The following is a 14,810-nucleotide window of genomic DNA, read 5'->3' on the forward strand; positions in this document are numbered from 1 at the left end:
TATACATTACATTTACATACATTTATTTGTGGTAAGCTTAAGGCTTTTGGTGCTAAATCTTTTACCATTAACTTATGTCTTTTAAGTTTGGCATTAGATCCATATCTTCATACTCACTACTATAACACTGAATATTTGAAAATAAAATTCAGTGTAGATTTTGAAATCATGTGGTTCATAATACTATACTATACCTAATACTATACTTGTGGTACTACTTAGGTACTACTTATACATATTGTGTGTTTGCAATGACTCACAGCTACACCCAGACGTGTTTTCCAGTTATAATCTGCCTTATATAAATGAAATGCTTTATCAGCTAATTAATATTTCAGCAAACATGTTTTTATTTATTTAATGATTAAAAATAACACACAAAATTGTCTATTTAGCAAAAAATAGAAAATTTAGGTAAACATGTTTTTAAAATTTTGTTAGATCCACTGAAATACTAAACTGGTAATTCTTTTGTAGTTTAAAATGACTTTGTATTCTAGCGAGCGATTAAATATAAGTACACTTTCTTTAAAACATTTATTTAAAGTGGCATCAGTTTTCGCAGCACACAGGTTTATGTTTCTTTCGCTGTGTATAAAAACACTCGTAAATTACAATTTCGTCGGACGCAACGTGCTGTCGTAATTGGAGCGCTGTGGGGAGGGAAAGTCAAGTTCAAGAGTTCTCCTAAGTATCCGTCAGATACTGTAGACGCCTAAGCCGAAAATGCCACTTAATGCAGACAAACAGAAGAGCGAAAAAAAGAAAAGGATTACGGGAAAAATTCGGACGGAATGATAAATAGCAAAAGGATTGCCCCCGCTTTCGTTGAGGACGTGAGCCGACTGGGAAATAGGCGCACCAGGAAGCCACATGTGCCCGCTGACGAATGTCCAATGTCCAAGGGGCAATTATTGTGTCGCCGGTGTTTACCCGACTATTAAAAGTCCATTAGGAACCTGCCTATTATTCACCTGGAGGCGCGGCAACGGCTTAAGCGGCATCGAAAACAAATTTATTTAACAGCCATCAAAGGGGATTGGCCCTTTGAGTCTGTCATAAAAAAGTTATTTCGCCTGCTCCGTCGGATCCGGCTTATTGAATATGATTCCCAGATGTCCTCCGAACATCAAAGGCAACCGGAGGGAGGGGAGGGGAGAATGGCAGAGTCGCAGGCTCATGCATAATTTAAAGCAATTTGGCATTTTGCTGAATCAATTTCCACGCCAAGACAATCAAACGGAAAGTATTAAGACCCGAAATCCATTCCAAGTGCTGCAGTGCTTCCTATGCAAATTACACTCTCCAGCACTGCAGCACTTTTATGTAAATCGCCCGGCACCTGGTGCTGCCCAAAAGCGAGCCGCGGGATGAAGTGAATTAAAGCACCGACATTTTGTCATATTTATTAAAAATTTATCAATGTCATAAAGTTTACCGCACTCGTACAAAATACAAAAAAAGAGAGAGCACACGCACACAATGGCCAACGATCAATCAACTTTAAAGCCGTCGCAAGATTTACTTAGGACCTCCAATTGGACCCCAGATGGTGCTGAACAGCGAGGAGTTTCACTTTAATTTACAGTAAAGTTTGGCTATTAAGTTGCATTTTAAAGTCAAGGGCAAGGACAGAAAACCATTGTAACCAAAACATACAAAATTAAACAATGAATTCATTAGTATAGTTCAGCGGTCGGCAGCGCCCTATTAAGTGAGCATAGGGTTTTGTTCTGCCGGCGCGCTGCTCGCACACGTATAACGTAGAACAGCGGTCTGCACACACACATCGATGAGCTGCCCAGTGCAAATTACTCACACAAATATAAAACAAAATGTCAACGTATGTGCGTGCCGACCGCTGGTATAGTTTAACGAATTTTAAGTTTTTTCTTCATACATTTGTATATCCCTATTTGGAACATGAATATATATATGTGCAACTTATTATTTTAAGCCTAAAAGTATACCACTCTTTTTCTTGACGTTAAGTATTTAGAAATTTAAAGGTTCTATTAAACGTAAATATTAGAGAAGTATTTTAAGTATTTTAACTTTTTAATATAGTTAAATTTAATAAAACGAAGTAATAACAATTTTGATATTATTCATTAGTTTTTTTGAGTTTACTGTCACAACTACAAAGAACTCCAAAAACACAATACACAAGACCCCACTTAAAAAATACATAAAATACTATTAAAAAAACTTAAAAATTAAAAAAAAACATAAAAAATAATAAACAATTACACTATAATACCCACAATGCCTCAAGACCCCGAGTCCACGAAGGAAGTCGTGCAAGTAGCCGAGGCCCCAAAGGAAACAACAGACCAGTTGGAAGTTAACAATGCTCCAGAGTCAACGGTTGTACCCGAAGAGATCCCAAAGTTGGAGGAGGAAATCCAACCAATAGCCGGGGAACCCGTTGTACATCCAATGGCGACTCCTCGCTGGTTTTTTGATTTCCTTGATCCTTTTCGTCATTTGTTGCAATTTCCCGGCGTCTCCGAGCGGAGTTCTCGGTTGTAGTTTCTCCCTCATGGACAGCATTTCCCGTTGTTGTCTTCTCCTCGGATGAGGAACTCGCTGAGCTGTTTGCCTTGTCCTTTAGCTTTCCCTTGGCCCCATTCTTATCCTCCTCGGAGGAGCTGGAATCCTTGGCAGATCGCTTGACGATGTGATTGCCGGTGCTTTCGTCCAGGTCCTGCAGTTCGCCGCTCTCCACGCTTTCCGCCAGCATCTGTTCCAGCAAATCCTCCTCGGATTTGGACAGACTTGTGGGCAGAGCCACTGCGGCGCAGAGCAGAACGGCGAAGGTAAGCAGCAGCAACACTGATCCCTGCATTGATTTAGCCTTTTTTGTATCCTTAAAATGTTAAAATATCCTTTGATCCGCTAGGTACACTTTGCGCCTAGACTGACTTTTTCAAACTGAATTCGAGCGATGGCAAAGATTTAGCAAGAAACCTCAAAAAGATCGTCACCGTCCATAATGCGATTTTGTGATTACGGGCGCAAATGTAATTAAAGCTTCCAATCAAACGAAATTTTTATGTATTCATACATATACAGGGGTGGTCAAAAGTATTTTCACAAATGTAAATGTTAACTGTACTTATATTTTGAACTAATAATATAAACTTTTGGCACCTTTAGAAAGAGCACTTCAATTCCGTTTAAATGACACAAAAATGTTCTTAACCCATTAAGACCCCTTTGAAAAGTGAGCAAATTTTGCGAAAGTCAAATTTTCGACTTTTTTCCTGGGGCTTAAAACAAAAATGTTTTGATGCAAACTTGTTCCCCAATCAAAATTAATAAGACCTGCAAAAAAAAATGTTTCAAAATATTTTTCCTTGTATTTTTTATGATTTTTTGAATGGAGACCTCTCAGTAAAATTTTGTATGAAAAGGAAGAAAAAGCGGCAAAAATAGCTATTTTCAAAAAATCATAAAAAATACAAGGAAAAATATTTTGAAATTTTTTTTTTTGCAGTTATTATTAATTTTGATTGGGGAACAACTTTGCATCAAAACATTTTTGTTTTAAGCCCCAGGAAAAAGTTGAAAATTTTATTTTCAAAAAAAATTGTCTAATTTGCTCACTTTTCAAAGGGTGCTTAATGGGTTAAGACAATTTTTGTGTCATTTAAACGGAATTGAAGTGCCCTTTCCATAGGTGCCAAAATGTTTATATTATAAGTTCAAAATATGAGTACAGTTAACATTCAAATTTGAGAAAATACTTTTGACTAGGGTTGTATGTTAGATTGCTCATAACACTCTCTCTCAGCTTCCGCGGCACTGCGCAATTTCCGAGTTCGTGCCGTTTGCGAGTCAAGCATTCCAGACTGGACTTGCATAATTCATGTCAACAAATTGAGAGGCTTTCGGATGCGATGCACTATCGAGCTGCCAAAGCAAAGCTGGCGAAATCAGACTGATAAGCCCACGGATCACCGGAGATCAACCCCGACGCGCAATTTGTAATTATTGACGCTCTCTGAAAACAGAGGCACAAATATGCAAATAAAGTGCACACAGTAAAAAAAATTTATACATTACATTTACATACATTTATTTGTGGTAAGCTTAAGGCTTTTGGTGCTAAATCTTTTACCATTAACTTATGTCTTTTAAGTTTGGCATTAGATCCATATCTTCATACTCACTACTATAACACTGAATATTTGAAAATAAAATTCAGTGTAGATTTTGAAATCATGTGGTTCATAATACTATACTATACCTAATACTATACTTGTGGTACTACTTAGGTACTACTTATACATATTGTGTGTTTGCAATGACTCACAGCTACACCCAGACGTGTTTTCCAGTTATAATCTGCCTTATATAAATGAAATGCTTTATCAGCTAATTAATATTTCAGCAAACATGTTTTTATTTATTTAATGATTAAAAATAACACACAAAATTGTCTATTTAGCAAAAAATAGAAAATTTAGGTAAACATGTTTTTAAAATTTTGTTAGATCCACTGAAATACTAAACTGGTAATTCTTTTGTAGTTTAAAATGACTTTGTATTCTAGCGAGCGATTAAATATAAGTACACTTTCTTTAAAACATTTATTTAAAGTGGCATCAGTTTTCGCAGCACACAGGTTTATGTTTCTTTCGCTGTGTATAAAAACACTCGTAAATTACAATTTCGTCGGACGCAACGTGCTGTCGTAATTGGAGCGCTGTGGGGAGGGAAAGTCAAGTTCAAGAGTTCTCCTAAGTATCCGTCAGATACTGTAGACGCCTAAGCCGAAAATGCCACTTAATGCAGACAAACAGAAGAGCGAAAAAAAGAAAAGGATTACGGGAAAAATTCGGACGGAATGATAAATAGCAAAAGGATTGCCCCCGCTTTCGTTGAGGACGTGAGCCGACTGGGAAATAGGCGCACCAGGAAGCCACATGTGCCCGCTGACGAATGTCCAATGTCCAAGGGGCAATTATTGTGTCGCCGGTGTTTACCCGACTATTAAAAGTCCATTAGGAACCTGCCTATTATTCACCTGGAGGCGCGGCAACGGCTTAAGCGGCATCGAAAACAAATTTATTTAACAGCCATCAAAGGGGATTGGCCCTTTGAGTCTGTCATAAAAAAGTTATTTCGCCTGCTCCGTCGGATCCGGCTTATTGAATATGATTCCCAGATGTCCTCCGAACATCAAAGGCAACCGGAGGGAGGGGAGGGGAGAATGGCAGAGTCGCAGGCTCATGCATAATTTAAAGCAATTTGGCATTTTGCTGAATCAATTTCCACGCCAAGACAATCAAACGGAAAGTATTAAGACCCGAAATCCATTCCAAGTGCTGCAGTGCTTCCTATGCAAATTACACTCTCCAGCACTGCAGCACTTTTATGTAAATCGCCCGGCACCTGGTGCTGCCCAAAAGCGAGCCGCGGGATGAAGTGAATTAAAGCACCGACATTTTGTCATATTTATTAAAAATTTATCAATGTCATAAAGTTTACCGCACTCGTACAAAATACAAAAAAAGAGAGAGCACACGCACACAATGGCCAACGATCAATCAACTTTAAAGCCGTCGCAAGATTTACTTAGGACCTCCAATTGGACCCCAGATGGTGCTGAACAGCGAGGAGTTTCACTTTAATTTACAGTAAAGTTTGGCTATTAAGTTGCATTTTAAAGTCAAGGGCAAGGACAGAAAACCATTGTAACCAAAACATACAAAATTAAACAATGAATTCATTAGTATAGTTCAGCGGTCGGCAGCGCCCTATTAAGTGAGCATAGGGTTTTGTTCTGCCGGCGCGCTGCTCGCACACGTATAACGTAGAACAGCGGTCTGCACACACACATCGATGAGCTGCCCAGTGCAAATTACTCACACAAATATAAAACAAAATGTCAACGTATGTGCGTGCCGACCGCTGGTATAGTTTAACGAATTTTAAGTTTTTTCTTCATACATTTGTATATCCCTATTTGGAACATGAATATATATATGTGCAACTTATTATTTTAAGCCTAAAAGTATACCACTCTTTTTCTTGACGTTAAGTATTTAGAAATTTAAAGGTTCTATTAAACGTAAATATTAGAGAAGTATTTTAAGTATTTTAACTTTTTAATATAGTTAAATTTAATAAAACGAAGTAATAACAATTTTGATATTATTCATTAGTTTTTTTGAGTTTACTGTCACAACTACAAAGAACTCCAAAAACACAATACACAAGACCCCACTTAAAAAATACATAAAATACTATTAAAAAAACTTAAAAATTAAAAAAAAACATAAAAAATAATAAACAATTACACTATAATACCCACAATGCCTCAAGACCCCGAGTCCACGAAGGAAGTCGTGCAAGTAGCCGAGGCCCCAAAGGAAACAACAGACCAGTTGGAAGTTAACAATGCTCCAGAGTCAACGGTTGTACCCGAAGAGATCCCAAAGTTGGAGGAGGAAATCCAACCAATAGCCGGGGAACCCGTTGTACAGGAGGAGTCTTATCAAACTGCCTTACTGGAGGCGACGGAGGAGGCCCCAGAGACAGAAATCACCGAACACCTATCCAACGAATCTTTTGGCCTGGACGTGGAGCCAACGGAGCCCACCGATGATCTTTCGCCAGAAGAGAAAAAGAAGAAACTCAAAAAGGAGCGTAGGGAGCGTTTGAAGGACTTGGCCAGTAATCGTTTTACGCTTTTGGAAGTCCATGAGCCCACAGTTAGTTTCACAGCGTTTTCCCCCGAAGAGATTGTCGATAAAGGGGAGGAAGAGGAGGAGAAGCAGGAGGTCCTGGTGAACTTCGATGAACCCTTCGACGATGAACTGGAATCGGAGTCAATCCAGCCAAGTGATGACTCAGAAGAAGACATATTCACGAAATTCCGAGCCCGCAAAATGGTGGACCTCTTTCCCGTGTATGGCTTCTCAAATGAAGCCGATAATAGAAGTATTTTCGACAAGGATCCCAAGTATGACGATTCGGATGATGCAATGAGTATGGCGGCCATTAGCATGGCATCGGTAAGAACGCTGAAGCCGGCAGATCCCGATTCCGTCCAGTTGAAGACCAACTTTCTGAGGGATTTCGATGTGCCCAGTCTGTCGGACATATCGGAGGAGCACGAACTGACCGACCGCCTATCGGGGGCCAAGTCCACGATTAGCGTCTACCGGGATCAGGGCCACTTCGTGGATCCTGCGGCGAGTCCGAGCTCCAGTTCCAGCTCGGTATCCGAATCGCTTGGGGACTTGGACAACGAGCAGCAGGATGATGGCGTGGCGCCTGACAGTCAGGACGACTCCTCCGTTATGTCCGACATACCCGAATTCGCGGAACTTCCAGACACCGCTGCTCCCACGCAAAAGTCCGTTACCATGGACGAATTTAACGCCCTAACAAAGGTGGGTTTCGTAGAGCTCGAGGATAAAGAGGATTCATCCGTAGCGTATGCCCGTGCGCTTAATAGGGTGGTTCACGACTTACTTCGCGATCTCATCGAGGAGGCTGCCTACAGGTCGGACTATCAAAACGAGGAGAGCGTGCTTCGGGCGAAATTCGACAAGTCAAAGCTCTTAGTCGAGCTGCAAAGAGTCATCCATACTTATATGATCGAGAAGTACACCAATGATATGATGTCCAACCGGCTGGTCGAATATTACAAACGCAATCGCAACACTCGAGTGTTTGTCGTCCTTACGGCGGATAATGAAAAACGATACCAGGCCCGGTACTTTCACGCACTGTCGCTGCTCGACAGTCTGAAGGAACGGTTGGATGTGGCCAAGCACAAGCACGCCGTCCAGATGAACAGGGTGATGCTGGATCTGCACTCCGCCCAGAGCGTCGCCTCGATCACGGAGGAGCGACTGGAGCACCTGTTCCACAAGTACCTGGTTCGATCGGATTCCGATTATCTGCGACGCATTGTCGATCGCGAACTCAGGCTTATGTCCGCCAAACGGAACGAGATTAGTGACAGCAGACTCTTCCTGATTACCAGGAAACACACCTTGGCTCACATAATGGATGTAAGTGTAGTAAAGATTAAAAAATGTTCAAAAGCAAAGAAATTTTTAAATTTTTTATCGAATTTAAAACATGATCTATTTAATTTTAGTTGCGCGAATTCTTTAGCAGCTCAGTGAAATTTTTAATGAAACCTGGTCCTAAACGACTAACTTTTTTCTTACCCCAACTAGAAAATCAAAGAACTGGACACATTAAGTGAAACCGTGAACGTCAGAGACTATATATCCGCGCAAAATGAAGTGTTGGCTTTGCAGAAGAAAATTGAAGGTAAGCACTAGGTATCCCATTTTTAAAAAACTAAAGATCGTGTTTCTTCTTTCCCCAGAACGCAATTTTGACCTAAAGAGGTTGCGAACGCAATTCCTCATGGACGTTCATCTCACCCGACACAATCGGGAGAAGGCCCTGGCACTGGGGGAAAAGTTTGAGGTGCGGAAGACCTTGTTGAAGAATGCCATCGACAAGCAGCGCGTCCTGCGTAAACGACTCTACGACGTGAAACTAGAGCGCACCAAGATGCGCCAGCAGTCCAGGGAGCTGACCTTCCAGGGCGGCATCCTGGCGATGCCTTCGCTGATGTACGACTATGACAAAACCATGGAGCGACTAAAGGAGAAGCAGGAGTCTGTGGCCAAGCTTAGGGAGACCATGAAGGCACTTCAACGTCGCGTCGATTTAGTGGAAGGAAGAAGTCTTTAGAAACCATCTTTTCCCATCTGACGATTCCAATAAACACTAAGATTTATCACAAAAGCTTTAATGGGATGGGTATCATTTTAGAATATAATATTTTAACAGAATAAATACAACATAACGGAGAAATTTCCATATCTCTTAACTCGAGTTTTCGGGATTATTAAACAAATCACGCCCCAAGCATCCTTGCAACTTTAAAGGTTAGGTTTCTTAAGAAAACATAATGGTCCCTGAAAAGGCTGTCAAACACGAAATCTATGTCACAATCAGAAAACAGATGTACACGAGTACACAACAACTCAAAACAGAAACACTAAAAAACATAAAAAAATCGCAAAGGCATATAAAACAGTCATAAAAAACACAAGAAATAAAGATAAAACCACCTCCTTCAAGCGCAAGACTAAACAGAGTACAAATAATATTTTGTAAAAAATAACTGAAATATATAAAATGGAAACGGAACCAAGTGAAGAACCTCAAAACGAAATGTTGGAGGAAAATGATACTGAAGACGCAGTACTAGTTGTAGCTGAAGACGTTGTCGAAATTTCGCCAGAAGATAGTAAAGAGTCCATTTCAGTGCCTTTCAAAAGAGTTTCCACCATTTCGAGGACCAGTGAGATGGTGATGAAAGAAATGAAAAAGGAGGAAAAGAGGTTGATGTTGAAGGAAGTCATGGATCGGTTAAAGAAGCGTGAAGCCGAGGAGATGGAGGAGGAGGAGAGAAAAAGAGAAAGGGAAGAGGAGCTGAATCTGATAAAAGAAGAAATAAGTAAAAAGTCGCTGGCCAGCATTCAAAGGCGCCAGTCCAGAGTTGAAAAGGAGGAGCAGGATGAGCAATTGTTATGGACCAAGCTCGATGATGATATCGCCAGTGACACGGTAAGAACCTCCCGAAACTCGGATTTGGTCTCTTTCGCCACTACTTTGGTCGCAGCTGATGCTGACGAAGAAGTCGACTTGCCCGAACCAATCGAATCTTCCTCGGAATCGGAGTCAGAAGATCCAAGGATCCAGCGAACCAAAAGCATCAATCCCTTGCAGATGGCGGTCAAATCGCTGATGCTGGTGCCCAGTATCTCTGATATATCGCTGTCAAGCGAGCCGGTTGTCCAGCGGAAAACACGCAGGTCTCTAAAATCAGAGAAGCCTTCAAATTTTATAGATCCCCTAGCCGATGATACCGAGAGCCTCGGTTCCGAAGCCGCGGAAAGGGAATCCAGCAAAACTCACAGCGACACCCGCTCTGTCGTGGACGATCTATTCGGCGACTCGGAGTCGCTGCAAGAGTCGTCCATGGAGATTATTGAGGACGTCCCAATAACAGAAACTACCGATAAAGACTCCCAACAATACATGGATTTCGAAAGCTTTTTCCCAACCAGTGCGGCAAAACCCGAATCATCCGCAATCGACGTGGCAGCCGAACTTAGGTTCATAGAGACGCAACAGGTGGTTCGCGGATTCCTGAACCAATTAATAAAGAGTGTGGTCATGGCAGAGCGGCCGGGCACCGATGAATATATCCGGTGTCGACTGGACAAGGAGAAGCTACTTGCCGCCCTCCAGAGTGACGTGCACGATCACCTCATTACTAAGGATATTCACACAATGCTCGAGGATCGTATGATCGAGTACTATCGCCGCATCAAGAACAAGCGTCCCTTCGACACACTTTCCCTGACCGACGAGGTCAACTATGCCATTCGTCATGAGCACGCCCTGTCTTATTTGTCCTATGCCCAAGAGCGCCTCTCCAAGGTCAAGAACAAATGTAGTTTTCTAATGTCCGCGGCGTTGTTGGACCTCTCGCATGCCATGCACATCGCTGTCAGCACGGAGGAGCATCTGGAGCAGACGATTCGACGCCTCCTGGCGCGACCGGACGCCGAGACCGACTTCCTCAAGCGGTTTGTGGCCCGCGAGCTGCGACTGATGGCGGAGCACCGGAACAGAATTAGTGATACCCGGCTGTTGCTCATCTCAAATAAACACACATTAAGCCGCATCACAGAGGTAGGTAACCGCCATTTTGTCCGCCAACTTGTTCGTCATCTTTTCCGCCAACTTGTCCGCTATCTTGTCCGCCTTCTTGTCGGACACCTTGTCCGCCATCTTGTCCGCCATCATGTCCGCCATCTTGTTCACCATCTCGTCCGCCATTTTGTCCGCCAACTTGTTCGTCATCTTTTCCGCTAACTTGTCCGCCATCTTGTCCGCCTTCTTGTCGGACACCTTGTACGCCATCTTGTCCGCCATCTTGTTCGCCATCTCGTCCGCCATCTTTTCCGCCAACTTGTCCGCCATCTTATCCGCAATTTTGTTCGTCAAATTATTTGTAATGCTTGTCCGTAAATTTCCATAGAATGCATATTTACACACTGTTTAAATCTTATTCATTCACTTTCTCCGTAATTTTGACTTTCATTTTTTTCTACCTCTTTCACCTTAAGTCCTTTCAAAGTATTGTCCGTTAGTTTCTTTGGGTATTTCTTCCATAGTTCAGCTTATTTATTTCGATTTCCTGGATGTAATACTTAATAAACTATTTCCTTAGAAAATAAAAGATATAGAGACAGTGTGCGATGGCGTGAGCATGAAAGACTTTATGAATGTCCAAACCAAAGTGTATGCATTAGAAAAAAAGATTGAAGGTAAGGATCTTGGAATATTCTTACCATCAATATATTAATTTTTGTAACCCCCACTCAGAACGAAACCTTGATCTGAAAAAGCAGCGCACCCAATACCACACGGACCTGCATTTGACTAAGCATGCTCGAGAAAAGTCCCTGGCACTTAAGAACAAGCTGCATAAGCTAGAGGATGAGCTGCTAGAGAAGAATGAGATTAAACATAGACTGAAGATTCAGCTCTGTCGGGCGAAAGTGGAGCACAAAAAGATAAGGGGGCAGATGCAAGAGTTGACCTACCAGGGCGGCCTCCTGGCAATGCCCGCTTTGATGTACGACTTCGATCGAACGGTGGATTACCTTCGGGAAAAGCAGGAAAGTGTCTCCAGTCTAAGGGAAACCCTGAAATCCATTACAAATCGAATCGATGCCATGGTAATCGAGGAGCGATCAACGAAGAGTCTAATATTCCCATAAGGTTCCTAATGCTTTTCATCCAAATACAGTTTTCTACAAGCATAATTCAGAATTTGTCATTCCTTAATACTATAAACAACAGGTTTAATTGGTTAAGAGGAAAAATCTAAGACTTCCTACTCATAAACTCATGCATCAATAATAACCCTGAATCGGTACAGAAAATCTCTTAATGAACCATTATAAAAATATATATTTCCCCCACATTTTCAGTGTCAAGTTTGTTATTTATTTGCCTGTTTTTATTTATTCCTACTATATGTTGAACCGAAAGAAACCAAGGAGAAATATCGTTTGGTTGTTCTCATTAATATTTCAAGCAACCAATTGTTGGAAAATTTGAAAATCTAAAAATAGGAATTCGGAATTTGGCACGCTTTGTTCTTAATCATCTTTCTTGAGAACTGTTTTGCGTTTAAAATACACACGAACTTAGTACGCTTCAATTAGCCAAAACTAATGAAAGATGTAATTCATTTACGGACTGAATAAGCCAAAGAATTTTAATTTTAAAAAATTATTAATTCAAAACTTGATATATTTTTCAAAAATATTTCGTTGGAGACCTATTTTTAAGTACTTCGAATCGAAGGGGAATAAGGGGAAATTAGCCATCAATAGTAGAATCCTCTGACAGACTATAATAAATTAAGAAATTAGAAAAGTGCCAGCAGAAGGCGTAAAAATTCTCAAGAGCTGTCTGGCTTTCCTTATTTATTTGGCACCATCATAGTTGCACCTGCAATACATGCTTGCCTGTGTGTTTTTAGAGTGAACAATTTTACGCCTCGGACAGGTGAGTTTCGCTATTCGCTTCGGGCGAATTCCTGTCCTTACATATAGACATTGTATAGATGCCCATCTTGATGTTAACTCTGCCCATCGCCGATGCTCTGACCTCGACACGCTTCAGCGGAATTTTTCACATCGCACACACTCATCGGAGTGTGTTTATGTTTGGTTTATAACGTTGATACGATGATATATATATCGGATACATATATGTACGTATAAAATTCATTTTTAGAAAGCACCATAGGCAGATAAATAAAGTCTCTACACCCACACAAAAAAAGCAACAGCAAGAACGTAGAGAGCTCAAGGTTATAGAGGTGATCGGAAAGTCGAAAACTGGGATTTTTGAATTACTTTATTGTACTCATAAATAGATTAACTTAGGCGTATACTTAATATAAGGCGACAAGCCTTTGCGTTGCTTTTGTGTGTTGTTTTGTGTGAGTGTTTTTGGTGTTGAGTTTTGCTTTGGTGAGAGGAATATCTTTGTGTTTATGTTTCATCATACAAAATATATGGGTGTGTTGTCACTTAGCATATGTGTAGAAAAGGGTCGGCATCCTGGCAGACGACATCTTACTTGCCGAGCAGGATCTTGCGGCCGGCGCCGAGGTTCTGGCCAGCCTGGGTGGCTCCCTTGTTGGAACCGGCCTGCAGACCCACGATGGTCTGGCCGGCCTTCAGCTGCTCGTCGGTGAAGTCGCGCTTGCACTCATCGGCGGGCTTGGGGCCCAGGAAGGGACCCTTGAAGTCGGCGTGCTTGTAGGTCTGCAGGGGTTCAAGATGCCAAAGTTAGAAAAAATAACGAAATATAACATAATGTCAAACTTACGGCACGGCCCAAAGCGAAGATGGTGTTGGTCACATTGGCAATATCCTTCTTCTCATACAGATCGACGGTCTGGAAGACATCGATATCGGGCACTCCGTACTCCTTCAGGGCTTTCTGGAAGTTGTTGATGTTCTCCATGAACTTGAACTGGCCGCCCGAGGAGTTGACCTTGGCCACAGCGTTGGGCGACAGCACGTTGATCAGCTTGCACAGCACCTGACCGTCCTTGAGCACATCCTCGTAGGACTGGCCGGCGGGGAACTTCTCGGCAATGATGGCCTCGATCCACTCCTGGGCCTCCTTGTCCATCTCGGGATTGCGCTTGCCGGCAATCTGTGTGGATCAAAGGAGAAACCAACAAAAAGTTAGACACAACATCTTGGAAAAATTCCTTCTTAACTTTCACATTTTATCACTTTTTTGTGGATCTTTTTTAAGGATATTTCTTTTCTTATTTTGCACTGATCAAGTATTCACCTTGGCACGAACGGCACGCTCAAGAGACATGTTGGTTTGTTGGTTTTGGGTTCGGGTTCTGTGGGATCTTCACTAAAGCTCTGACAAGCTAACACTGATGCCAGCCAACGGGGCGTATGCGGCTTTTAAAGCGCGAGAGAGCGTTCTCCGACGGATTCGTTCAAGAATTTTCCAAAAATATATCCGAATTCGGAGTCGAGTGTGTGAAAATTGCGCGGCGTGGGCGTTTTATATATTCGAAGCGCCGACTTTGCCCGCCTCCCTCGCATGAGTCGTGCGTTATAATTTTAGATCATCATCGGCCGAGAAAAAAGGAAAAATCCAAAGCAGCAGCAACAACGAATGCTTAATAATTTTCACACATTTCCAATCGATGGAAATGTGTCTGTGTGCGTTGTGCTCTTCAAAGTGCGCTGCTCATTTGCATGTTAGCCGCATTTTTTCGGACTTGACCAAACCAGCAAGCTGCTGTCCTGCTGTCATTTTGCACTCATTTCTGGCGCGTGCATTCGTTGCTCGTAATTTCCACCGGCATGCATTGGGTCATAATTAAAAATGGCAGCAATTTGGTTCCCATCGAGAGGCACATCTCCAGAGGTCGCTCTGAAATGCGGGGCTAATCAAACACCATCAAATTATGAGCATTTTCAAAATACTGACTAATTAAAAAAAAATTGGTAAACTTTTAATTTACAAAATATTTGTTTTGAAATTAATTTTAATGAAACTCTTAAAATTATTATTTTTGAATTTGTTATGCTAATTAATATCACCTCTTAATAAAAATCTGAATATGATAAAAATATATTTTGAGAATGGAATTTTTAAATAAACAATTAAATTACTACTCTGTAAGAATTTAC

The 14,810-nt window shown here is 41.5% G+C and overlaps 4 protein-coding genes across 5 annotated transcripts; 2 read left to right on the plus strand and 2 right to left on the minus strand.

Moving 5' to 3' along the window:
* Positions 1 to 2,163: 2,163 nt before the first annotated feature.
* Positions 2,164 to 2,900, minus strand: LOC138912641 (uncharacterized). The gene has a single exon (XM_070213841.1). The coding sequence runs from the start codon at positions 2,846 to 2,848 to the stop codon at positions 2,345 to 2,347; it is 504 nt and encodes a 167-aa protein (XP_070069942.1). The 5' UTR covers positions 2,849 to 2,900; the 3' UTR covers positions 2,164 to 2,344.
* A 3,294-nt stretch (positions 2,901 to 6,194) lies between these two features.
* On the plus strand, positions 6,195 to 8,783 carry LOC108060066 (cilia- and flagella-associated protein 184). The gene is made up of 3 exons (XM_017145632.3): positions 6,195 to 8,033; positions 8,205 to 8,301; positions 8,360 to 8,783. Exons 1-3 carry the CDS (start codon positions 6,324 to 6,326, stop codon positions 8,731 to 8,733), a joined length of 2,181 nt encoding a protein of 726 aa, XP_017001121.3. The 5' UTR covers positions 6,195 to 6,323; the 3' UTR covers positions 8,734 to 8,783.
* On the minus strand, positions 8,584 to 14,107 carry Mp20 (Muscle protein 20). Of its 2 annotated transcripts, XM_070212154.1 has the most exons (4): positions 13,948 to 14,107; positions 13,471 to 13,803; positions 13,209 to 13,406; positions 8,584 to 8,598 (listed from the first exon to the last, which is right to left on the minus strand). In XM_070212154.1, the coding sequence occupies exons 1-3, from the start codon at positions 13,975 to 13,977 to the stop codon at positions 13,215 to 13,217; spliced, it is 555 nt and encodes a 184-aa protein (XP_070068255.1). In that variant the 5' UTR covers positions 13,978 to 14,107; the 3' UTR covers positions 8,584 to 8,598; positions 13,209 to 13,214. The 2 variants fall into 2 exon arrangements, with proteins under 2 accessions (XP_070068255.1, XP_017001124.1); XM_017145635.3 differs by lacking the exon at positions 8,584 to 8,598 and having other exon boundaries at positions 12,976 to 13,406.
* LOC108060067 (myosin-9) lies at positions 8,983 to 12,032 on the plus strand. The gene is made up of 3 exons (XM_017145633.3): positions 8,983 to 10,749; positions 11,291 to 11,387; positions 11,446 to 12,032. Exons 1-3 carry the CDS (start codon positions 9,184 to 9,186, stop codon positions 11,841 to 11,843), a joined length of 2,061 nt encoding a protein of 686 aa, XP_017001122.3. The 5' UTR covers positions 8,983 to 9,183; the 3' UTR covers positions 11,844 to 12,032.
* Positions 14,108 to 14,810: the final 703 nt, after the last annotated feature.

This window comes from Drosophila takahashii, chromosome 2R, assembly GCF_030179915.1.
Source record: "Drosophila takahashii strain IR98-3 E-12201 chromosome 2R, DtakHiC1v2, whole genome shotgun sequence".
In the NCBI taxonomy this organism is placed as follows: domain Eukaryota; kingdom Metazoa; phylum Arthropoda; class Insecta; order Diptera; family Drosophilidae; genus Drosophila; species Drosophila takahashii.

What these genes read in the sequence shown, in the direction of transcription:
- LOC108060067 (XM_017145633.3), top strand. Translation starts at nt 9,184, where the DNA reads ATGGAAACGGAACCAAGTGAAGAACCTCAAAACGAAATGTTGGAGGAA. An exon ending in CATTAAGCCGCATCACAGAG is followed by an intron (nt 10,750 to 11,290) that starts GTAGGTAACCGC and finishes CTATTTCCTTAG; the next exon opens with AAAATAAAAGATATAGAGAC. An exon ending in ATTAGAAAAAAAGATTGAAG is followed by an intron (nt 11,388 to 11,445) that starts GTAAGGATCTTG and finishes ACCCCCACTCAG; the next exon opens with AACGAAACCTTGATCTGAAA.
- LOC108060066 (XM_017145632.3), top strand. Translation starts at nt 6,324, where the DNA reads ATGCCTCAAGACCCCGAGTCCACGAAGGAAGTCGTGCAAGTAGCCGAG. An exon ending in CCTTGGCTCACATAATGGAT is followed by an intron (nt 8,034 to 8,204) that starts GTAAGTGTAGTA and finishes TACCCCAACTAG; the next exon opens with AAAATCAAAGAACTGGACAC. An exon ending in TTTGCAGAAGAAAATTGAAG is followed by an intron (nt 8,302 to 8,359) that starts GTAAGCACTAGG and finishes TTCTTTCCCCAG; the next exon opens with AACGCAATTTTGACCTAAAG.
- Mp20 (XM_070212154.1), bottom strand. Translation starts at nt 13,977, where the DNA reads ATGTCTCTTGAGCGTGCCGTTCGTGCCAAG. An exon ending in AGCGTGCCGTTCGTGCCAAG is followed by an intron (nt 13,804 to 13,947) that starts GTGAATACTTGA and finishes TGATCCACACAG; the next exon opens with ATTGCCGGCAAGCGCAATCC. An exon ending in TCTTCGCTTTGGGCCGTGCC is followed by an intron (nt 13,407 to 13,470) that starts GTAAGTTTGACA and finishes GAACCCCTGCAG; the next exon opens with ACCTACAAGCACGCCGACTT.
- LOC138912641 (XM_070213841.1), bottom strand. Translation starts at nt 2,848, where the DNA reads ATGCAGGGATCAGTGTTGCTGCTGCTTACCTTCGCCGTTCTGCTCTGC.